Genomic DNA, 25,558 nt, shown 5'->3' on the forward strand with positions numbered 1-25,558 from the left:
GAGGCTGCCTAGCACCGTGGAGTGGCGCCAAGGGGAGCGTCTGCGCTTGCGCCGCAAGTCGAAGGCCCTGTGCGTGAAAATGACGAGTTCCTGCCTCGCATTGCTATCTGCTGGTCTAGGTGTTTGCTTTTGTCCTAAGAGATGTAGGCAGACATTTGGTAGAGGCTCGACAGCTCCGCGATTTTAGTTGCCCTGGCTAACCCTTCTTGCTACTCCGCTAGGAAGCAATTTCCCTTGATCCATTTGCTTTTAGTCTGCAGCCAGAATTTCACACTGGTGAAAACCTGACCTGGCCGCTAAACTTGACAATCCATGTTCCTAGGGCTTGCTCCCTTTGTACTTAAATCAGATTCCTAGTGCAAGGGAATCTTGGAGTTTAGTTACCAATACCTTAATGCTCTTTGATATCTTGAAGTGAATACATGTAGATTTCGCTCGCGCATTCTCGAAGATCACCTATTTTCCTTTATGGATTATTTATTTGGTTATTTGAGAAAGGGTTTCACTATGTCGCTCTGATTGCCCTGGTACTCACCATATAGACCAGGCTGACCTCGAACAAAGTGATTCTTCTGTCTGTGCCTCCCAAGTGCTGGCATTAAAGACTTGCACACCTGTCATACTACACCTATGTAGTCTTTTTTTTTTTTTTTTTTCGGAGCTGGGGACCGAACCCAGGGCCTTGCGCTTTCTAGGCAAGCACTCTACCACTGAGCTAAATCCCCAACCCCACACCTATGTATTCTTACTGCAAGTTTCCTCTATGCAACTTTGATGCCATTAAAAGCAATGCCTCCTGCTGTGCATATGTAATAAATCCTGGGAAATGTTAGGGTTTTTTTGGGGGGGGGCATTTATATTCTAGTGAAGGGAGTTCACAAATACATGACTGAGAGTTTGGATAGAGTTATACAGGATGGTAGTTCATTAGGCTGATCAGAATAGGCTTCTTGGATGTCCGATGTTTAGAACTACCCATGTGAACACCTAGGCACTCCAGACTGGGAGGAACCACGGAAACAAGAGTGGTGCTTTTTGGGAATAGGTTAGAGTGATAGAGCCTGATGAACCATGATTAACAACTGAGAGAAAACCTTAAGACTGTTTTAAGTAGGTGCCAGATTCGTAGCTTTGCGCAGAACTTTGAAGTGTGTGTTCTTTAGATTTTGAGATAGCATTTCATGTAGCCCTGGCTGGTCACCATGCAGCTGAGATCGGCCTTGCTCCTCTGCCTCTACCTCTCTCCTGAGGGCTGGGATCAGTGGCTACATTACTGCCTGAAGCTTGAAATGTGTTTTAATAGTGAGAAGCCAAGGACCAGTTTTCTATAATAGTTGATTTGGTTCAGTCATTTGAGACCACATAAACCTGTTGTTGAAAATAACTGATATATCAGTTGTCCTCTGAAACTCCTTTTCTAACTCCTTCCTAAGCTATCACTCCTCTGCTTTTCTCTTTTGAAAAAGTATATTTATCTTGTGTCTGACACACCCGCCACTGAACACGTGTAGAGACCAGAAGAACTTTTGGGAGTTAGTTTTTCTGCTTCCACCTCGTGGGTCTCTAAGACAGAACTCGGGTTCTCGGGCTTGGCTGCAGGTACCCTTTACTGGCTGAGTCATTTCACCAACAGGCCTGCTCTGCTGTCTTATTACTCTGATGGTCAATGGATGGACTTCAAACTGTTGTTGAGCCGTTTAAAATGAGGGGAATTTTTAAAAAGATGTAAATCCGTGTATGCATTATAAAAGGAAAGACTTGAAGATTTCATTCAGACCCTATAAGGTGGTCTAAAAGATGGTGGTTTCAAACATTTTTTCTTCTGTGAGATCTTGTTTATTGTACTTCAAAACAGCAAGACCTAATGTCAATTTGAACCCAGGCTGGTTCTTCCAACTGTCTCGTCATCTATGAAATGAAAACTGAGAATTAAAACAACGCTGTACTCAGAAAGAGTTCAATGATAAGGCACAATGTGCCATAGCGCTGCACAGTGCCACTATAATAAGCATCTCCATCCTCACGATGGAAGGACAATTCATAGATACTGCTTTTATAGCATTCCGCAATTTTCACGTCTCTATTCTGGGTCGAGTACCAAGGCGAGGTGAGGGGTGGGGGGGGAATCTCTGTCTTCCAGAAGCTAATTATCCAGTTGAAGCTATGAAAGATCCCAAGCAGGACGACTAAATCCACAAATAAAAGCTCGTGGGTTTGAGTAGACACACGATCAATAAATACTACACGTATCCGTTCTCATGGCATGGAAAGGCAGATGGAAAAAAGCAGTCTCTCCTCCCACCAGACAAACCCTGAGCAGTCGTTTTTTTGTGAGAGGAATCTATCTTTTGTGCAATCTGTTTAGTATACAGTGCATGCTCAGGGCACTCCTTATCTTCGTGCTGGGAACAAAGTACACACACCCCTTTTCTAAAACACAGGGCCTAGGATCTCCTAGAACTGGATGGGCTCCCCGCCTGCCGGACCACACAAAGGGGGCGCTTTGCCTGCTCGCAGGCCCCCACACCCAGACACTTTCTCGGGTCGCGGGTTCGCTTTCAGGGTCCCTCAGCCCCGCCTCTGCGAGTGCCCTCCCCAGCCTCTGGCGCGCACCCCTCCTCATCCGCGGGCAGATGGAAAACCCGGAGCGAACCGGCCTGGGCCGCTGGCGCATGCTCAGTTGCGAGCAGGTTCAGTTTGCTAGTAGGAAGCTCCAGCGCTACACCGGCGGCGGCGGCAGCGGCAGCAGCAGCGACGACGGCCGAGCGGCCGGATTCCCCGGCAGCGACCTCGGGCCCTTCTCCTTCCTCACCCGATCCCGGTCCCGGCCCGCCCCGCTCTGGGCCTCTCGCTTGAGTTCCCCGCCCGCGAGCGGGCGCCACCGGCCCGAGCGTCCCTCCACGCGCCGTCTCTCGGAGGGCCAGGCCGTGCGGGGGAGCTCAGCCCCGGCGGAGGGCGGCCCGGGGCGGAGCGGGGGGCCTGCCCCGGGGCGGTGGTGCGGGATGCCGCCGCCGCCACCGCCGGGCTGCGTTGCCTCTCGACGAGCGGCGCGCGTGTCCGGTGGGTGCCCGGCCGCGGGCCTCGCCCCCCAGACTCCTCGCCAGCGCTAGCCGGGCCGCGCGGCGCCCCGAGGGGGCCGGGCTGTGCGCGGGCTGCGGCCCTTCTCCGCGCCGCGAGCCGCCGCCCCTCCGTCCGTCCCGAGGCGCCCCGCAGGCACCATGCAGGCGCAGCAGCTGCCCTACGAGTTTTTCAGCGAGGAGAACGCGCCCAAGTGGCGGGGGCTGCTGGTGCCTGCGCTGAAAAAGGTAGGGGCGCGGAACCCGCTTCCCGGCCCCAGTCCGCTCGGGGCCGGGTGAGGGCGGGGAGGCGGGGCGCCACCGCGGTCTTTCTTCCCGGTCTCGGGTCTCGGGGAGGTCTGCTCAGGCTGTGAGGTTCCCCGCGTCCGCTGCTCCAGCTGTTGACACTCGCCCGGGGTGCGTGGGAAGGCCGCACACAGTCGGGGAGGGTTGGTCTGGATCATCCAAGCACCGAGGCGAGGGTTGGAGGAGCCTCGGTTTTCCGTGGAGGTCAAAGAAGGCCATTGCCTACCTTCTCGATCTTACCGAGCTGCGGTCAGTCTCTCGTTTTAGGAGTCCAGGGCTCTCACTGGCTCGAAAGTGCCCTGGCCACAGTGCTTGCCTAAGTAATTGCGAGGTTGCCTGCCAGTAAGAACATGGCCTGCTTGGTTTTGCTCGTCCTCAGTCATAACTCCCCGTTCTCTTGACACCCTCCCCCCTCCCATTACAGGAGTGATGCACATGCCACTGTATTCAGATTGGTTCTTTTGAAGTAGCTGAGAATCTTCGAACCTCGTTTGGTTTGGTGTTTTGCATCTTTAGTCTTTGTGTCTTTGAGTTTGCCAGAGGTTGAAGTAAATTATTTGGAAATTATTTGCTACATTTTAAAAGCTTCTAAAGCAACTGTCTGGTTTGGCATTTTGAATTTATGTTTGCCAGTAGTTATCCGTGGCTGTTGATACATTTCGAAAGCTTCTAAAGCAACGCTTGTACCAAGACATCTGAAACAGGTGTGTTTGAATGGATTTTTAAAACCAGATTGGTTTTTGTTTTTATTTGCCTTACCTGTAGAGATTGTTTTACTCTTCCAGGAGTTTTAATCTCGATTTCTTGTTGCTCAGATGATTTTCATGCTCTCTTTGCTAAAATACAGTTTTGTTACTACTGAGTATTGAGTACAGAGTTTGCTGTACCATGCAGAGCTTTTCTATAACCAGAAAGTGTTTTCATACTCCACAGAGGCCAGCACCTTTTAGTTTCTCCTTTGCACTGTTCTCCCCTTCCCCTCTTGGTATCTTATGCTGGAAAACTGTTTGCTTTTTTGGGAGACTTTGCTTTTATTTTTCAGACTTGGGTTACTGGTTTTTATCCTCAAATGTCTTACAAATCTCTAGGTTTTCTAAGGAAATCAAAGAGGTCACCTCGTTGTGCATACTTTGTTCATTAGAGATCCCATGAGGCTTCAGTCCATTTTTACCTTGGCTTTACCTGCACACTTGCCTGCTTAGTTTGTAGAATTGGAGAAGTATGCCTCATGACGCTAGAAGTTTGGTATCTTGACAGGACAAGATGAGACAGAAAAATTGATTTATATGTACAAAAGCTCTCACAGAACATTACCAGTTTGAGGTATTCGGCTTAAAAGCAGGTAGCTCCTATTCTAAGGAGACCTCCACAATATCACTTGAGGATCCTTTGGAGTGGTAGGAAGAGCATTGTAGAAGTTGGCAGACTACTGTAACCTGCCTCATGGGTGGCCCTCGCAGAAACCTATTTTGTGTGGCTGGCATTCTGGGTCTTTTTGTTCGTTGTTTTGTTTTTCATTTTATGTAATCAGTTGCCAGTATCTTAAGATGAGAAATGTCGGGGTTGGGGATTTAGCTCAGTGGTAGGGCGCTTGCCTAGCAAGCACAAGGCCCTGGGTTCGGTCCCCAGCTCTGAAAAAAAAAAAAAAAAGATGAGAAATGTCACATACAATCTGAGTTCTTATTTTTTTCTTGAATTAGAGATGGACTTGCCATACATTTTCACCATCAGAAAACTGCTGGAGTTGTGAGTGACTGCCTTCTGTGGAAAGGGTTTTGTCCCCAGTTCACCATAGTGTGGCTTGTGTTCTATAGCTTCGCGGTTGGCTGGCTTTCCGCTTGAAGCAGAGCCGTCCCTGCAGAAGTGAGATGAAGAGGGAGTTTACAGGGTCCCTAATGCATGAGGTTCTCCTCATTCACATTCCCACCTGCAATGCTCTTAGGACACCCAAGACAAGGCTGGATATATTTCTCATATTCAGAATATGCTCTTGTAGCTTAAAACTTGAATATTGTATGTGTGTTGGACTTTTCATGAAGATGCGTCCTTGGACATTTTGTGTGGGTGTGTCCTTATCCTGAAATCTTCAGACTTTAAACTGCTTGTATAATGCCCACCAGTGTGTTTTCTTAGCTGAAGCTTTTTGGACAGTCTGCTCATTTGATCTGGCCTACTACTACTCAGCCTCAGAGATTCTTCTCAGGCGCTCAGGGTTGCGTTGGATAGTGCTCCATTGTTTCTTCCTAGTGTCCTATCCTAATTTACTTGTCCATATTCATGTTAGCTACCCTATGGGACTTCTACACCGGTGCTGTACCTGACACCTGTTAGGACTCATTTTGAACAAGTGTCTTTGTCTGTTACTTTGAGTTTGCCAGAGGTTAAAAGTAAATTATTTAGAAATGTTGCTACATTTTTTTAAAGCTTCTAAAGCAACATTGTAACTTAGTAAATCTTCAACTCTTTCCTCCTCCTTTTGGTTTGGGATTTTGAATTTCTAGCCATTATATGTTACTTTTAGTTTGCCAGTGGATAAAGTTATTTGGAAATGTTGCCAAGTGTGTAAGGGGATACTCATAATAAAACTGACCCCCACCACCAGTTTCTAACTTCTTGGTTAATGGCTTTAAACTTGTATTTGACTGGTTCAAAACTGAAGCCTAGGACTCCTGTCTGTGTACTGCTGCCTGCCTTCAAGCAAAACCTTACACTTATCAACCTCTAACATGCTCTTGTACTCTACTCTTCTAACTGCTTAGAGTTTCCTCTCCAAGGTTACTGTGGTAGCCTCTCAGTTGAGTTCCTTACCCCCAGTCCACTTGCCTTTACATATTTCAGAAGTTATATAGTACTTTTGAACGTGTTATACATTTGTTCAAAATTGTTGATGGCCTTTAAGTTAAAGCTGGGTGTTTTAGCATGGAATTTTTAAGACGGCTTTACCCTGACCTTCCTATTTGATTTCGTATCAAAATCTTTCTAGAGAGGTCTACTACTTTTCCTGAATGTATTTATTAGGCCCACAGTGTCTTCCCTCTACATTTATCACATCCCACAAATACTTGATGCTTGTCTCAGAACAAGTATTGCCCTTGGTACTAAGGATAAATGACATATTAAAAAGACCAAGTGGATGTGGTAGTGGGTATGTCTGAAGAGAGGACTTGTTCTTAAGCCAGGGCTTTTGTTTTTAGACAGTCTCATTCTACAGCCCAGACTAGTCTTGAACTTGCAGCTTAGCTGTCTTGGCTTAACTACCCTGGTCAATGAGGTGTTCTAAATAGGAAAGTAACACTTGGTTTGAAGTTTAGAAAACTCACTTAGGTCAAGAAAGGGGAAGAATGAGGCCTAAGATAAGGGAGAGAAGCAGGAAAACTCCATATGAGAGGAGGTGAGGGAGAGAGAGAAGCAGGAGACTCCGTCTGAGAGGAGGTACACATTTGGGTTAGGATGGGTGCTCTGGGAGCAGTGTTGAAAAGGCAGAACTCTCAGACCTAGCACTTCATTGTGGGACTGGAGGATATTAAGGAAGTCAGGCTTGCTTGCAGCTAGTCATCGAACTTTGGGATGGAGAGACAGGTGACGTAATGAAATGGTTTGGAACATGTTGATTTTAAAGGCCTTTTGGATTGTCTAGGCCTATTTCTCCAGTTGGCAGTCCAGTTTTGAGACCTGATGCAGCCAATCTAGAGGTCTGAGATAGAATAGATGAAGTGCATCTATAGAAAGACTTCTGTGTGAGTCAGGTTTGATGGTGCAGACCTGTTATTCCACCTACTCAGGAGACTAATACAGGAAACTTAAACATTCAAGGCCAGCTTGGACAATTTCTGTAAGAACTTGTCTCAAAAATAAAAAGTGCTAAAAGGACAGGGGATGTTGCTTACTAGTAGATTAGAGTGCACACACAGTGTGCATGAGACCTGGGTTTAGTCCCCATTATTGACAAAGGAAACATATGTGTGAATACTGTGGCAGGTCCATTCAGCTCCGCACAGCAATCTAAATGTTTGTTAGTCTATCAGGAACCAACAGGGAAGTGAGTGACTGAATTGTGATGCAGCTGTATAATGGAGTAAATGGGAATGTAGGTTACCGATCTACATATGCAATATGGCCAACCTGCTAAATAACTTGAGAGCCAAACTAAAACCAGCATGTTCTATAAACTTTCATAAAACTGTAGGGAGTACAAACTGATACACATCATTGGCTATTATAAAAACAGACTTTTAGGTTATTGTGTGACAGGCCTGTCATCACAACACATGAGAAGTGAGGGCAGAAGACCAGGAGTTAAGGTCATTCTTAGCTACAGGGTGAAAGAACGACAACAAAACCAAAAGCAGGCTTTTATGTCTGCTTATCCTGAATGTGCTAATGGTGTCTGTCATGGTGTGTAGTGCTAGCTTGGGTCAAATCTTACAACTCAGATGGATGCAGCTTAGTGTGACTGGCTGTCCATGAATACCAATTAGCCATCATCTTAGACTCTACTGCTGTTGTCACATGCCTATCCACTCTTCCCTCCCATTAACTGCTGCTTTGTTTTGAGACATCTCTCACTATGCAGTCTGGAAAACACTGTGAAGCCCAGGCTGGCGCCAGACTTGTGGCAATGGTCGTGTCTTGGCCCCTCCCCCTCCAGTGATGAGCTAACAAGTATGAGCTGCTCCGTCCAGCTTATCTGATTTCTTTAAAGACAGGGTGCCCGTCCGCCCATCCGTCCGTCCATCCATCTCTTTAAGCTGGGTCCTCTGGCTGGCCCCCCCCCCCCCAGCACCTTCCTGATGAGTTTTATAGTTGCAGGTATAAGCACACTTTATTACTAAATCCCTCGGCCTGCACCAGTAACTAGAAACCAGTAGCCTTTTTATTGTTTTAGTAGATTTATATGCAGTGGAACACAGATGCTAGTTCTAGTGCTTAGAGAATGTCCACTATCAAAGTCTCTACTGAGGAACAGACCATTGCCTTCATGCCCTCTCTCTTTGCAGAGGTAGCCACTGTTGTAACCTTTCACCGCCCCACATAGGTTAATCTTATCTGTTCTGGAATATCATGTAAATAGATTCAAGTAGTGTGTATATTTTTAGTGAAGCACTTGAGAGTATGCTCTAAGAATTCAGTCCTTTTTTCCATCATGTGACTGTCACAGCTTGTTTATCCTGGTGGATGGATATCTAATGCCTTACATATGGAGCCATTGTCAAATAAATAAATAAATAATAATAATAATAATAAGCTGCCATAACTGTCCTTTCATAAATTTAAAAATTGTACTTATGTATTTGTGCATGTATGCACATGCGTGCACGGATGTGGAGGTCAGAAGACAACTTGCAAGACTCTGTTCTTTCATTCTGCCATGTGGGTCCCTCAGATCAAACGCTGGCATGGTGGCGGGTGAACCATTAGGCTCAAATGGTCTTGTTCTTGAGACAGTGTCTCATGTAAAAGGGTTGGCCCTAAACTCCTGATGCTCCTGCTTTTGTCTCCTAAATGTTGGGGTTCACACTCAGCTTCCATGGTTCTTATGGGCGTCTGTTTATAAAACCTTTTATTACTTGTACACAAATACCAAGAGCCATTACTTACAGGTTAGAAATCTGTTTATGAGAAAGAAACTGCTAGGCCTTTCCCCAAGACGGTCGCACCGCTTAGAGTCTCTCCAGGGATACTGTTTGATATTACTAGTCTTCAGTTTTAGTGGTTTGAAGTGCCGTCTTATTTTAACTGAGTCTTGTATCCCCTGGTAGATAATTATATTGATCAACTTTTTATATTCTTTTTTGCAGTGTGTGTGGAGGGGAGAATGGGTGGAGACAGACACACATAGGCATTGATTCTCTTCTTCCATTGTATGGGTTTTCAGGATCAAACTGAAATGATCAGGTTTGGTAGTGGCAGTAGACACCTACCCCTCTGAGTGGTCTTGCTGGCCTCCTGCATTCTTGTTCTTATTAGTCATTCCTGTATATTCCTTTGGACAGTGTCTGCTCAACTCTTCTTTCCCATAAAACATTAAATTACTATTTTTCTTTTTAGTACTGAATTATAAGATGCCTTACATATTCTGGATAACTGTTCTTTTGATAAGTTATTTTATGATTTTATTTTATTTTTTTAGGTAAGGCCTCACGTAGCTTGTGATCATCATGGTTCTGCTTCCTGAGTTTCTACATCTGAAGTGTTTACTATCACGCTGGGTACATACATGTATTTTCTTCTAGCCTATAGTTTACAAATTTACTTGTCTAGTAGTAGTGTTTTTGACAAGTAAAGTTTTAAACATCTACCCATCTATCCATCTGTCCATCTGTTCATGGTTTCAAGTAGCCTAGGCGGGGCTTAAACTTACTATGTAGCTGAGGCTGGTTTTGAACTTCTGATCCACCTGCCTTAATGTCCCAAGTTCTGGGATTATTGGCCTATGTCAGTCACTGCATCTGCTTTGTTTTTGTGAGGTCTTATTCTGTAGCCCAAGTTGGCTTGAATTCATGGGCCGACCTTCCGCTCATAGTCTTTGTGCTTCTGCCTTCCAAGTGAGCCTAATCCAGCAGGTAGACAATCTGAAGGATCACTGCACATCCACATGGCAGCTCACAACCGTTTGTAACTCCAGGGCCACAGGCTGTGGCACCCTCACATAGAACAACAGGCAAAACAAACAAACAAAAAAAGTGTCATTGCCTTTCAGTGCTAAGGAGAATTTGCCCAGGCCTCAGGAAGTCTTTGAGTGAAAGTTAACTGTCCCAGGAATGCTGCCTCTCTGAGGAACAGAGTCGGCCTTAGTATGCTTACCCTGTCCGGTGATTGACTAGGGGGAGCTGGTTACAGGCATGGCCACTGCACAAACACAGCGGTGGGTTTCAGAGTGCAGCAGCTGGGGCCCTTAGTCAGTTCTACTGCCTGCAGTCAGATCTGAGAGGCCCATTGTTGTGGTCAACCAGGCTCTTCTCTGGCTATGAATTGCCTGATTGGGATAATTCAGTTACAGTTTTCCCCCATGTAAAGTAGGTGGTTTGGTTCCTTCAACACTTGATATTTTAGAAAAATAAAAGATACCTTGGAGTAAATAAAAACAAAAACTTAATTTTCATTAGAATTTAATGGTATATATAAATTGCTTCCTCTGACCGAATAAACTGTGTTTCCTAGTGTGACAGCTGGTTTGTGCAGTTAAATATGCAGTTAACTAAACCACAGATAGGATAGTAACTGTGACGAAAACAGTTCAGTGATGCCTAGATCCTTACTATGTAACTAACGTAGGGCAGTCTTGGATCCTGGTTCCTGAGAGGCAGACAGAAACAACGGGCAGGTGAAATTCCTCATAAATTTAATCTTGTTAAATTTCCAATGAGGTTGGAGGTGCATGGGAGAAAATAGTAAAAGGAAGGAAAGTGTTTTCAGTTTTTTTTTTTTCTTTTCTTTTTTTTTCCAGAGCTGGGGACCGAACCCAGGGCCTTGTGCTTGCTAGGCAAGCGCTCTACCACTGAGCTAAATCCCCAACCCCAGTGTTTTCAGTTTTTGAGATGTCCTCCAAATGCACAGCCAAGGGTGGCCATGAGCTCAACATTCATGCCTCACTGAAAGTGATTTAAAATTTTAGAATTATGGGCACTTAATTACTATGATGTTATTATTTTTAAAACCTATTTTATATAACATTGATTTATGCTATGCCATAGTATGTGTGCTCTGAGGTCAGCACAGTTTTCGAGAGTGTGACCAAATAGTTTCCAGGGATTTGAACACAGGGTATCTGGCTTGGCATTGGACTTTTTATTGATGAGTCATCCCCTAGGTCCTCATAGGTCACTCTAAATTAGGTATTTCTAAGCTGTAAGATGAGTTTGAGAATCTCTTTAAAAATTATATGTATATGGGCTTGTGTTTGTGGGTGTGTGCCTGTGTGTGTGTATGCATGCTTACGTGTGTGCTTCTGTGCATGTATACATGTGTGTATATACACATGTTCATGCATATGTGCTTGAGTGCACTTGTGCATGCAGGTGGGCACCACAGTTTGCAGAGCTCAGAGAACCAAGCTTGGTGATCAAGTTTGCCAGCTCCTGCGCATTGTCCCCAGATCTTCATGGGCATTCCTAGTTATGTATGCCTACATATACTGCGCACACTAGAGAAGAAGAAAAGGAAGGAAGGGATGTATATAAAAGTTATTCTGAAATTCTGAAATTTGTTGAATCTTTCTTTTTTTTTTTTTTTTTTTTTTGGTTCTTTTTTTTTCGGAGCTGGGGACCGAACCCAGGGCCTTACACTTCCTAGGCAAGCACTCTACCACTGAGCTAAATCCCCAACCCCAATTTGTTGAATCTTATGTCTTAAAACACACTGTCAGTTTAAATTTTCTTTCTTTTTTCTTTTAAAGTGTATTTTAAGGGCAAAAGAGATGACTCAGTAGTTGAGAGCACTTGTTGCTCTTGCAGAGAACCCAGATTTGGTTCTTAGTACCCATACGATAGCTCACAATCACTCCGCTCCAGTTGCAGGGATCTGATGCCCTTGTCTGACCTGCACAGACACCAGGCATGCATGTGAAGCACACACATATGCATAGCACAAATACATACGCCTGTGGGAACACTTAATTAAGCCTATGAAAATTTAAAATCCTTTTCAAAGTTGTCAGAAATGTCAGAAGTTTCAATACCTGCAAAAAGCCTTTTGTCTTGCTTTTTCTTGGATATAGTTTAAATTTGTCCACAGAATTTAAAATGACATTATCAGTGAAGTCAGAGATCTTTCACTAGAAAGTCACACATGGGACATACAGTATAGAAATAATTACACAGGGGTTGGGGAATGGCTCAGTGGGAAAAATGGGGAAAGGCCCTGGGTTCGGTCCCCAGCTCCGAAAAAAAAAAAAAAAAGAAATAATTACACAAATTAAGTGATCCCTAACTACATTTCTTTTAAGGCATTTTTATTTTTTTTCCGAGACAAGGTCTCTGTAGTCCTGGCTCTCAGTGTAGCTTACAGTCATCACTTATAATAGCACATTTGCATTCATGACTAAGTCTGTAACTTGTTTTTTTTTTTCAGACAGGCTCTCATGTAGCCCACACTGGCCTCAAATAAGTAGCTGAGGATGACCTTGAACTTTTATTTATTTATTTATTTTTTTTGGTTCTTTTTTTCCGGAGCTGGGGACCGAACCCAGGGCCTTGGGCTTCCTAGGCAAGCGCTCTACCACTGAGCTAAATCCCCAACCCCGACCTTGAACTCTTGATCCTTCTCACCTCCACCTTTGTAGTTCTGGGACAGGCGTTTGCCACCTTGCCTGTGACCATTTTAATGTGGGTTTTATCCCCATTTCATAGATTAGGGAGCATGTCTGCTCAAATTAGAGCAGTGAACTTTAAGTCATGTCTTACATTACTCAGGGGTGTAAGAATGCCCTGTATTAGTCCTTACTTACTTGTACAACAGGGCAAGTCGGGCCATCTGGTATGAGTGTTTAAAAATATGCCTTCTGTTCTAAGACTTAACAAAGCCTCTAGTTAAATTATGTTCTTTTAAAATGCATTCTTGCACAATTAAGACTTAATTTTTATTTACTTACTATTATTGTGTGTGTATTACTGGGGGAGGGGAGACCACAGCCTTATGTCTAGGGCGACTTAGTAAAGCCTCTTCCGTTGTTTTACGGTTGTGGGTTCTGGGCCTGGCTTATGCATTTGCCCAATGCCTTCCTACTGAGCCGTTTGGCCTGTGGATCTGCACTGTGCCCCTCCCACATGTGCACACAAAAGAAGTGAAATGTAATGCATTTCTTGAACTGATGCGAGACTAAAAAGTAATAGCATAACTGGGTGTGGTGACACACACCCACATGCAAAAACAGCACTCTGAACCAGTGGCAGCAGGGGCTGGAATTGAAGGCCAGTCCCAGCCATAGGAAGGCCCTGTCTTTTAAAAAGTTAATGTAAGAGCTGTGGTCTGAGGAGGGAGTGAAACCCTCCAGGTGCTTTGATCACCACTTTTCAGATTGACTTTCTAGTCCTAACAGAAGCTCGCAGCAAGCAGTGCCTTATGAATGAGAAAAATTCTAGCTCTCTGGAGGTGGATGTAGGTGGATCTCTGAGATCAAGGCTGGCCTGATCTACAAAGTGAGCCCCATCTCAGACCAGAGTCAGGGCTAAAATGGAACTTTCTGTTGTTCTTTTGTTTTTTTTCCTCCATCTTTATTAAATTGGGTATTTCTTATTTACATTTCAATTGTTATTACCTTTCCTGGTTTCCAGGCAAACATCCTCCTAACCCCTCCCCTTCTATATGAGTGTTCCCTTCCCTATCCTCCCCCCATTACCGCCCTCCCCCCAACAATCACATTCACTGGGGGTTCAGTCTTGGCAGGACCAAGGGCTTCCCCTTCTACTGGTGCTCTTACTAGGCTATTCATTGCTGCCTATGAGGTTGGAGCCCAGGGTCAGTCCATGTATAGTCTTTGGGTAGTGACTTAGTCCCTGGAAGCTCTGGTTGGTTGGCATTGTTGTTCATATGGGGTCTCGAGCCTCTTCGAGCTCTCCCAGTTCTTTCTCTGATTCCTTCAACGGGGGGTCCTATTCTCAGTTCAGTGGTTTGCTGCTGGCATTCGCCTATGTATTTGCTGTATTCGCTGTGTCTCTCAGGAGCGATCTACATCCGGCTCCTGTCGGTCTGCACTTCTTTGCTTCATCCATCTTGTCTAAATGGGTGGCTGTATATGTATGGGCCACATGTGGGGCAGTCTCTGAATGGGTGTTCCTTCTGCCTCTGTTCTAAACTTTGCCTCCCTATTCCCTGCCAAGGGTATTCTTGTTCCCCTTTTAAAGAAGGAGTGAAGCATTCTCATTTTGGTCATCCTTCTTGAGTTTCATGTGTTCTGTGCATCTAGGGTAATTCGAGTATTTGGGCTATTGTCCACTTATCAATGAGTGCATGCCATGTGTGTTTTTCTGTGATTGGGTTACCTCACTCAGGATAATATTTTCCAGTTCCATCCATTTGCCTGTGAATTTTATAAAGTCATTGTTTTTGATAGAGGAGTAATATTCCATTGTGTAGATGTACCACATTTTCTGTATCCATTCCTCTGTTGAAGGGCATCTTGTTCTATTCACTCCCTTTCACGAAAGCCTCAGGAGCATATTGTCAACACAGTCAAAGTTCTGTGTCCATCACCTAACCTGACTGGCTGAAAGTTGGGCTGGGCCATCATGATTTTCCTAGGTTTACCTCAGCAACATAAGGAAGATGTTTTGGAGTATAAAAGGAGAAATGGATTGCAGTGAAGTTTAGAAAGACCAGTACCATCTGCCCTGTGTGTGCTGTGGTCCTTCCTTTGGATTCACTGGTCTGCTGAGCCGTGTTAGGACGGAAAAGTGTGTTAGATACGAGTGTGTGTCAGGCGAGTGATCGTATGCATTTTGTATCCATAAATAAAAACACTTTTCTTTATTTTTTTTAATTTTTTTTTTTTGAGACAGAGTCATCTACATAGCCCTGGCTGTTCTAGAACTCACTGTCTAGCCCAGGCTGGCCTTGAACTCACAGAGATCCTTTGTCTCTGCCTCCCATGTGCTGGGATTAATAAGGTACGTGCCGCCATACCTAGCGATGCTTCTTTAAAACAATACAATAATATAGCATTGAATATTTGTTTATATTTCAAAAAGTCAGAATTTCCTGTTACCCTAAGAAAGATTTTACAAAGTTATAGAGCCTTTATTTAGTGTAGATGTGTGTTATTCAGTGTACACAATGTCTATATCTAAAGAGAATATGCATTCTCTACTGTGTTTAACAAATTTTGGTCATTTTAGGCAGTAAATGTTATTATATGGTAAAATCCAATCAGAATGAAAGGATAGGTTTTCTTCCAGAATTTAAATTATTGCTTCCATAAAAGTTAAAGAGAGACAATTGGCTAATTAAATTCTGACTGAAAAGCATAGTTTGATTTCACTTAAATGAAACTAAAAGAGAAAAATTGTACCAAACCACCATCCATGCCTTTGTGTGAGGTCTTTTTCTTATTTTGAAGTTTGTTTTGGTTTCATATCACTTAATATTGAAATGAAAAACAGTATTTGATTTTTAAAAACTTATGACCAAACTCACTGGAATACTTCATTAGTGCTAAAGGTTGGTGAGTGAACATGTCTGTGATTATAATTTGACTAATATTCTTTCTAAGAAGCACTATCTTATAGCTGCATACACTTTAGTTTATATTTCAATTAGCCTATCATAATTTTTTCTAAGCATCTATTTTATTATGTTTGAGGTATGGAGCAGAGAATAAAACCCAGGGCCATGTGGGTGCTAGTTAAGTATTACTGCACCTCCAGCCCCCTTGTAGGTTTTTTTTTTTCTTTTTTTTTTTTCTTTTTTTCGGAGCTGGGGACGGAACCCAGGGCCTTGCGCTTGCTAGGCAAGCGCTCTACCGCTGAGCTAAATCCCCAAACCCCCTTGTAGGTTTTTAAATAGTAAATTGGCTTTACTGTGATTAAGTACTCCTGTTGATAGACAGTTCATTCTAATTTGTTTCTATCTAGGCTGTCATTGCACAGTGTGTGCTTTCTCCTTATGCATAAGTACAAGCCAGGTTTATACTGTATCCTCTGATTATACAACTCTCCTTCCGTCTTCTGTGGCTTCCATGGACTCAGGCTGCCAGGTGCCCTCACTTGCTAAGGCACCTACAGGCCTCTTTTTGGTTGTGTTCATTAAAACAGTGTAGCTCAGGTTGGCCCTCAACCTCCACCTCCCGAGTTTTTGGAAGATACACATGTGCTGCCACATTGGGCTGGTTCTCTTCATTTTTAAAAAAGTTTAGTTTTATGTATTTTGCCTGCATAGGCCAGAAGATGGCACCAGGTCTCCTGAAGCAGAGTTATAGTTCTGGGCGCGGGACCTGGATCCTCTTCAGGTTCTAGCTGAGGAGCCCTCTCTTCAGCCCTCTCTGTCACACAAACAGTGACTGTAACTTAGTTTGTTTAAAGAATAATGAAATACAAAGATTAAAGCCATTTACCTTTTTTATTTTTGAGACAAGGTCTTAGATAACTCGGCTGGCCTGGAACTTACTATGTAGCCCAGAGTGGCCTGAACTCTTGACAGTCCTCCTGCCTTAGTTTCCTGAGTGTTGGGATTACAAGCATGAACCACCGTTCTCTAATGAGATAACATTAAAAGCTATTGCTGTCATCATCATTATGCTTTATTTTATGTGTGTGGTGTTTGCCTGCATGTATGTCTGTGCACCTTGTATGTGTTTGGTGTTGACTGAAGTCAGGAGTCAGAGCCCCTTGACTGAGTGAGTCCCTCGTGTGGGTGTCAGGGGTAGAGCTCGGCTCCTGCATTGCTGAGCCATTTCAGACTCTCTCTCTAGTTAAGCTGTCCCTAACTGCATTATACAGCACAAGCTGCTTAGCTTCACCCACTGACTGTGGGATTGCAGGCACGAATGACCGCCCAGATTTGAATTTTCTCTATTATTTTATTATTTTTGATGTTATGTTTATGTATTGGCTTCCCGCTTTTCTCTCCTTTAAAGTAGATTACACTTCCGTTGCTTGGCTGAGCATTTTCTTACTGGGCACAGTGTGTTCTGTGGTTGATTTTTTTTTTTTTTTTTAAATGTTCAGATTTGCTCAGTCGTTGCTCAGCAGGTCCAGGGCCGCCTCTGTCGTTTACATTGGGGATGAATGACGAGGGTTTTAGAGGCCTCTAAGGTGGTCAGAGGTGGGTCCAGGCCCACCTCTGTATGGTTCTGGGGTTACCTGGGTATTGAGCATCTGGTGTCTCTTTGGGAATCATTGCTTTATGGGACAGAGGGTCTCGTCTTTGTGGGAAACAAGCTATATGGAGATGACCTTGCAGCACTGAGGCAGGCATGTGTGTATCGAAGTACAAGTTGCTGTTTAGGGCACTTGTGGAGGTGCAAGCTAGGAAGGCTTTGTGCACCAAGGTGATGAGTGTTGCTTTCACAGATGTTTCCTGATTTCTTGGTGTGATAACGTTACACAGATTATCTCATGATGCCATGTTGCACTGATGTATGTGTGCAAATCAATGACCTTGATGTTGGCTTTAACTCCTCAGAGGAAGGCTGTTGGGTGTGCCTGGTCCTTGGGGACCTAGCTATCTATGTTGTACTTGCTCTGCATCCATTAGGACTATGGCTCAGACCTCAGAACCCACATTAAAACAACAAAGACCAGGCATGGCTGGGTACCTGTAACCTGCAGTGGTGAGAGACAGGCAGATCTCTAGAGCTCACAGCCCGCTAGCCTATCCAAAATGGCAAACTTCCAGTTCAAGAAGAGACATTGTCTGAGGCAGTAAAGTAACCTGTGTCCTGCCCTGCCTTCTGCATTACATGCAGTTGCACACTAGTGTGGATACATGGACATGCACATAAATAAAGGAAATAGAGCTAGGCTTTCTAAAGCCTTTTCAGCTTTTTAGAGACATTAGCTAGAAAGGACTATTAAAGATTCATTAGAATTCAACACTGTTTTCTGGCAGTTTACCCCACAGTTCCTGAGTATTCTTGGACAACTCATATATCAAACAGACAAATTCATACAAAATCTGGTAATAATAGCAAATAAAATTGTTACATAATGTGCTAGAGTTTGCTGCAGATAAAGTGAACCATCAGGATTGAAGCCAGCCAGTCCTTATTCATGAGGTCGTATCTTTTATTGAATATAGTGATTGTGTCTTACAAATGGAATTGCTGTCACATTGAGTAAAATTCCTGTTCTTGTCTGTTGAACTCAATTATGTGCTTTCATAACTGGCTCCACCTTGATTTTTAGGACAGGGTCTCTCACTAAAGTTGGAGCTCACGAATTGGCTAGATAGGTGATTCCCCTACCAATCTCACCAGAACAGGTATCACTGGTACATACCACACTTGACAGGTGCAGGGTTTTTTAAATTGATTTTTAAATGGGCTCTAGTCATTTAAACTTGGTCTCATGTTTGCATGACAAAAATTATGAGACTAAAACCCCCTCACTAGTAACTTTCAGAAAGGAACTTGGCCGATAGCCCCTTAGAAGCATTGCTCCAAGTGACTTTAGGATTCACTTCTAATAGAGTAGCCATGAGGATATAGAAAGACAGTTTGAACCATCAAGACACACAACCGAATGTACAGAAGTAAAACGTGTTCCCATAGTTTTAAAAAGGGTGATAGCATCAGGATATGTGCACACAGTGACTTTATCACAACGTACACACGTCAGTCAGAATGTATGGTGAATGGAAAGTGGACTTAATCCCTGAATCCTCAGCTCCCCATTATTTTAACTGTGTGTAGCCATTGTCTCAGTCAGGGTTTCATTGCGATGAAGAGACACCATGACCATGATAACTCTTATTAAGGAAAACATTTAACTGGGGCTGGCTACAGTCTCAGAGGTTCAGTCTATTATCATCATGGTGGGAAGCATGGCGGTGTGCAGGTAGACATGGTGCTGGAGAAGGAGCTGAGAGGTCTACATCTGGATCTAAGGCACCCAGGAGGGAACTGTGTGTTTCACATTGGGCTTGTGTGCACAGCTTGAGCATATACGACCTCAGGCTGCTGCCCCCACAGTGACAGACTTGCTCTAACAAGGCCACACCTCCTAATTGTGCCACTCCTATGGCCAAGCATTCAAACATATGGGTCTATGGGAGCCAAAGCTATTCCAATCACCCTAGTCATCTGATAAGTAGAACTTGTAAACAGGTATAGTTAGGTTGGCAGCTAATAATACTGACTGCGGTTAAAACGTGCTTTGAGCTTCCAGCTTCCAGGGCTGCTGCTTCACCGGTAAAATCACTCAAGTTCTAAATATTCTCAGGCAGTTCTGAGTTGTTAGAATATTATTTTTCTTCAAATATTTACCTTTAAAAATCATGTAAAGTGGATGTGAGTGTACTTGGGATATACATTTTTAAGAAAAATCCTCCTGAGTATGCTAGTAACATTTTCCCCACCCCAAGGCTGTCATTCCTCTCCAGACTGAAGACCTTCTGTCAGTGGGTACGTGTCTTAAAGCACATCACCTTCATCAGGAATGGCTTTTCTTGCCATAATATTTCTGACCCACAGTGAGCGATGAAAGGATACAAAACTGCTTCGCTGGTCATTAAAGTGCAAGCTTTGTAGTAGCCAACAGAAAAGTCAGGAAAAATAAAGATTATGAAATGATTGTCCATCTTCTCACTGTATAGCAGACTAAGCCCAAATCATCACAGTGGTCATGCCCCTCTCCCCGTCTGTGTGTATGTGCATGTGTGTGTGTACACATAGAGAAGTTAGAGGACAATGGTTTTGGGTGTAAGCTCTTCCTGTCCACTTTGTTGAGGCCACCACACAGGCTCTCTCTGGTTTTCCTGCTGGGCTGAGTCTCCTGGCTAGCCGGCCTGCCAGGTTCTTGGCAATTCTAATGTCTTAGACTCCCATCTGGCTATAGGAGTGCCGTGGTTACAAATGTGTAATTTGTATGTGGATCGAACTCTGGTCACTAGGCTTGTGCTTTCCATCATCTGAGCCATCTTCTCAGCCCGTCGATGTAAGGCGACTTTGTGTTCGATGTTTGTACTGTGAGTGCTTTGCATAGTACTAGATGCCGGAGATTCATGAGACTGTGAGGAAGGCAGAGTTAAATGGGATCATCCAAGGTCAGCCTCAGCCATGTAGAATGGTAAATGACTGTTCTGACTGGGTCTGGGCAGGGGTCCTCCATAAACAAGGCTTTATCACCACCTTAGCCTCCTTCTCATGCTTCCCATTTCTGTATGGCATTGCAAACCATAGTATATGCAAAAATACCAAAATTACAGTTAGGTAACTGGATCTTTAAAAGATAGAATAACATGTATGGTGTATGAGACTGGGAACTAAGGTTGTGAAACCCTGATTTGGGGGTAAAATTCAATCTATATTTGTTGGCTAGTCCAATTTTAATTATTTTCTTTTTTGTTTATAGGTTCAGGGGCAAGTTCACCCTACTCTTGAGTCTAATGAGGATGCTCTTCAGTATGTTGAAGAATTAATTTTGCAATTACTAAATATGCTATGCCAAGCTCAGCCCCGGAGTGCTTCAGATGTGGAGGTATGGCAAGTGACAGCTACTGTCCTCTATTGTCTGTCTGTATTTCTAGCCTGTAGTTTGGTTGTGGTGGCAGCGAAGGGGACAAGTGCTCTTCAACTCCTTCATTGTCTCTGTAAACTTTGACCTGGGTATGTGGTAGCTTATTTGTGTCTTGGCTGTGAAATGTTCAGATTTTACTTTACAGTTTAAATAAACAACTTCACGTTGCTACTAGACTGAGCTGATACAAACCTCTGTGTAGTCTTGGAACTCATTATGTAAACCAGGATGGCCTTGAACTCAACGGAGATCCTTGTTCATATGAGCGTACAAACAGGACAGACAAAGGTTTCAATCCCAAAACATTTCCTTTAAATTTAGAGAGTCAGAGGGCTGATAATAAAATATCTGAGGGAGAAATGTAGAAAACACTGGCATCAGAGGATGAAATTACAACTTTACTGGTAAAAGTTACAAAACAAACGTGGATATGCAGTGACAGAGCTGAAGGTTCCCAAGGTATGGATGGCATTTAAAGGGCTGAGATGCAAACACTGGTGTTGGCGCAGACTTTAGTACCAGCACTTAGAAGGTGGAGGCAAGGGCATCAGGTTTCCAGGTCAGTTTTAACTACATAGGAAGTTCAGGGCTAGCCTGGGCAACGTGAGATCTCAAAAAGCAAAACAAAAGAGAGTCTGGGAGAGTACTTTATTTATTTCTTACCTTTTAACTCCTACAAGTCACAGGACTTTAGTTGGGTGTGGAAATTTTTAAAGCAGTGGAATCTGGCATGTGGGCTATAGGCTAAGTCCTGAAGGAGATCTGGATTTCTGTTGAGGTAAATAAGTATCTAGGAACATTGGCGTGAGGGGTCTATATAGCTTATTGACAAGGTTACCCCAAGCCTTGGGTTCTATCCCCAGGGCGACCAAAGTAGGGGGTGTGTTGGGGGGGACAACAAACACCAAGTAACAGGTTTGGACGGGTTCAGAAAATACAGTGCACTGGGCAGTCCTCGCTTCTCGACCCATCTACAGTAGATTCTTCATGGTGGTTTGGCTTGGTTGTTGCTGCTGAGACAGGATGGCATCTAGCCCAGGCTGGCCTTGAACTCAACCTGCTGTACAGTCAAGAATGACCCTTGATCCACCTGCTCCATCTCCCCGTTGCTGGGATTTTAAGAGTTTCCTACCAGACCTGACTGGCTTCATTCTGTAAAGTCGGGCTTTTTATTCTTAATTTCTTTTAAATACCTGTTTATGTTGTTGTTTCACAGAGACCTTGAGTACCATGGCCTGCCTGACTCTGTATCACATTAGCAATTCCACTTGAGTTTTCTTTGATCCTAGCTATAGTCTTCCATGGTTTGGCAGGATCCAGACTGACAGGAAGGGCTCACAAATGTCACCTTGCTCAGTATGCTGATGTTGGTACAGTCTAGAAATCTGCTAATTTGCTGACATCAGATCTTCCCATGTATATCTACAGAACTATGCGTGTTTCACCTTTAATTAATATATAAAGCCATAAATTCCCACGTGCAGGATTTGGTGCTGGAGATAATTTTGCAGGAATATGTAAGAATATATCTAATGGACATACCGGTCATGTGTGTGATAAGCTTTATTATTTCTTTTTAAAGTATCTATTGTATTACATACAGTTACATGTGTCTGTACACATCTGTGTGTAGGTGCCTGCAGAGGCCAAGGGAATTAGATCTCTGTCTTGGTTAGGGTTTCTACTGCTACAGTGAAACACCATGACCAATAGCAAGTTGGGGAGGAAAGGGTGTATTTGGCTCTCACTTCCACATCCATTGTCCATCACTGATGAAGGAGCTCAGGACAGGAGCTCAGACAGGGCAGGATCCTGGAGGCAGGAGCTGATGCAGAAGCCATGGAGGGTGCTACTTTTTGGCTTGCTCTTCAGGGCAAGCTTATAGAACCAAGAACCACCAGCCCAGGGTGGCACCATCCACAATAGCCTCAGCCCTTCCCTATCAATTAATTACTAATTAAAAAAATGCCCCACAGGCTTGCCTACAGCCCAGTCTTATGGAGGCATTTTCTCAACTGAGGTTCCCTCATCTCTGACTCTAGTTTGTGTTGAATTGACAAAAAACTAGCCAGGACAATCCCCTCCATCTGAAGTTTCAGGAAGCTGTGAGTCATCTGACGTCAGTTCTGGAAGTCAAACTCAAGCCTTTTGGAAGAGCATTACTTGTCATAACCACTGAAATTTTATAATTTCAAAGTGCTATTTTATGAAATTCTATATCTTAAACAAGTCTAGGGGGTATATTTCTCTTTGCTTATGTATTTGAAAATTGACGCTCAGAAAAGAATCAACATAAATGAAGATTTAAGAAAAAAAATCAATTTTCTGGGGCTAGAGAGATGGCTCTCTGGGTCATAACATAACTTTTTAGTGCATTGATCATCCAAAAAGAAGTAGAATAGAAAAGACTAGTGTGCTTCATAAATAAGGGCAAGGTGTATTTAGGAAGCTGTTTCAGTTAAGTTTCTTTATAAGGGTATAATAGAAACTGTTGAAAATGTATCATCTAACTATTTATTTGTGTGTAAATGTAGACAGGCCACATTTGCATAAAGGGAACAACTTTTAGGAGTTTGTCTTCCACCACGTGGGCTCTGGGGATCAAGCTTTGTCGTCAGCATGGCTGCCAGTGCTCTTCCTGTGGGGCTGTCTTCACCAGCATGGAGATTTAGTATTTTTTGCTTCTCTCTCTCTCTCTCTCTCTCTCTCTCTCATTTTTTTTACATTCACATACAAAATAGTGGGTTATTTTATATTGATATTTTGTGTGTATGTGTGTATAGTACGCATGTGTGTGAGAAAGATAGAAGCCGGGAGGGAGAGGAGAGGGCAGTGTGCATACAAGTCAGAGGGTATTTTCTGGAGTCTGTTCTTTCCTTCCCTGTGGGTTTCTGAGATCAAGTGGTGACATCAGGCCCTCGGGGTTGTGCAGCTAGTGTGTGTTCTGTGCTGAGCCATCTCCTCCCTCCCTCCCTCCCTCCCTCCCTCCCTCCCTCCCTCCCTCCCTCCCTCCCTCCCTCCTCTTCTTTCTTTCTTTCTTTCTTTCTTTCTTTCTTTCTTTTCTTTTCTTTTCTTTTCTTTTCTTTTCTTTTCTTTCTTTTGTTGTTTAAAACAGGGTTTCTTTGTGTAGCCCTGGCTGTTCTGGAACTCTCTGTAGATCAAGCTGGCTTTGAACTCAAGAGCTCTGCCTGCTTCTGCCTCCTGAGTGCTGGGATTAAAGGCATGTGCCACCACTGTCCAGCTGCTGCTGTATGTAATTCCTGTGGCTTCTAATTAAATTAGACTTGTGATTTAGTTAAAACATGAAATTTTAAGTATTGGTACCTGAACAGCTGTGAACATAGAATGCAGAGAGATTAGATTAGTGCATATAAGTCTTCCCCCAGGATGTGCTAAGTGCATCCGCACCTTTCTCACACCTAGCCCTAGGGTCTCTGTGGCAGTGCATTTACTGATACAACTTTCATTCAGGTTTGTATTTAAGGGGCAATGCTCAACTCATCTAATTGTACACACAAGCTGGGAATTTGTTAAAGGTTTTACAATAGCGACCTCTACTGGCTCTGAGGTATGTGCAGCTGGATTTTAAACATTTGAAGGGAGCTAATAGTGAACTATGTTAAAGTAGGGAATTTAGCTATTGTAGTGGCTCATTCTTTAACTGAATAGCTTCTGGATGTTAGAATTGGAGTAGTCTGCTAAAGGGGGATCTCTGTGCATCCGTCTTTAAAGACAGGCCCACTGTGTTAAAGCACAAGCTAGCAGTACAGCGTGCCGAGGCGCATAACCTGGAGACAGTTTCAAGGATGAGCACTCTCACTTGATGGGGAAAGGAAACAAACCTCTGAGGTTTTACTTAACTGTGCTACTTGAGTTTATAACTGGGATTTAAGTAAGAGTGAAGTAAGAGAGAATTTACTGGAGTTGGTATTTGCTTCCTTGAAACTGAGTGATGGTAACTCACCAGTGCTGCCATCCGCGGTAATAAAGGTGGGAGTCGGGATGACTTACTTGGTACTAAAACCATGTTAGTCGCTTGGTTACCCAATTAAGAAACTAACACATTGACAACCACAGGATTTTTGTTTGGAGTATAAATTATGTGAAAAGCACAACTTTGTGCATTCTTTATTTAAAGGTAAAATGTAAGTGATGAACTCTATTTGTGGCTTAGTTATTATTTTCCTCTTTTCTCAGGAACGTGTTCAAAAAAGTTTCCCTCATCCAATTGATAAGTGGGCAATAGCTGATGCCCAATCAGCTATTGAAAAGAGGAAGAGAAGGAACCCTTTATCCCTGCCAGCAGAAAGAATTCATCATTTATTAAGGGTAAGCTGGAATACTGCCATGTCACCTCTGAAGACCAAACAACTGAAGAGGAGAGTCCCTTTAAGTGTCCCGGGATTCGTGTTGAAGGAAGGGGTACTCTGATGGTGAGGAAAGGTCCGGCAGCATGGCTTCGTGTCATTTCATACCAATAGTAATAAACAAATGAAGAGACTTGGAAACATTATATTGTGGATTTTGTTTACGCTAGGGTTGCTAGAAAATATAATTGCAAAAATTTCTCTCTTGCTGGTCAGAGCTTATCCCATAATGCTTTTAAAATCTGTTAGTATTTTGTGTAGGGCTATCTGTGAGACTGCAGTGAGTATCTGTGTTTCTGTGGAACAAAAATTCCCTAAGATTAAACAAGCTGGTCCGCTTAAATAAATTAACCACTTTAATGTCCCTAGAACTAGAAAAGTGCCAAGAATCCTAATAATGCTAATTTTGTTTATTTACCATGACAAGCAAAATAGCTCTCTCTCTCACACACACTAGTTGAAGCCTTTTTTTTTTTTTTTTTTTTTTTTTGGTTCTTTTTTTCGGAGCTGGGGACTGAACCCAGGGCCTTGCGCTTCCTAGGTAAGCGCTCTACCACTGAGCTAAATCCCCAGCCCCAATAGTTGAAGCCTTAGTAAGAGTTTTATGTTTTCCTTTTGAGACATAGTCCTGTATTATTGTCCAGGCGCCTTGGCCTGAGAT

At 43.5% G+C, this 25,558-nt stretch overlaps 1 protein-coding gene across 2 annotated transcripts in view; it reads left to right on the forward strand.

The window, feature by feature from the left end:
* Nucleotides 1–2,678: 2,678 nt before the first annotated feature.
* Sos1 (SOS Ras/Rac guanine nucleotide exchange factor 1) overlaps nt 2,679–25,558 on the forward strand; it is an 80,020-nt gene continuing 57,140 nt past the window's right edge. Inside the window, exons 1-4 of one of the 2 annotated variants that reach the window (XM_087553022.1) lie at nt 2,679–2,716; nt 3,178–3,305; nt 20,366–20,491; nt 24,728–24,859. In XM_087553022.1, the coding sequence (XP_087409148.1) occupies nt 3,219–3,305; nt 20,366–20,491; nt 24,728–24,859 (345 nt within the window). In that variant the 5' untranslated portion in view covers nt 2,679–2,716; nt 3,178–3,218. Of the gene's footprint in view, nt 2,717–3,177; nt 3,306–20,365; nt 20,492–24,727; nt 24,860–25,558 lie in introns of those variants that run through there. The other variant, NM_001100716.1, reaches the window with a different exon arrangement.

Source organism: Rattus norvegicus, chromosome 6 (assembly GCF_021556685.1).
Source record: "Rattus norvegicus strain SHRSP/BbbUtx chromosome 6, alternate assembly SHRSP_T2T, whole genome shotgun sequence".
Classification (NCBI taxonomy): Eukaryota; Metazoa; Chordata; class Mammalia; order Rodentia; family Muridae; genus Rattus; species Rattus norvegicus.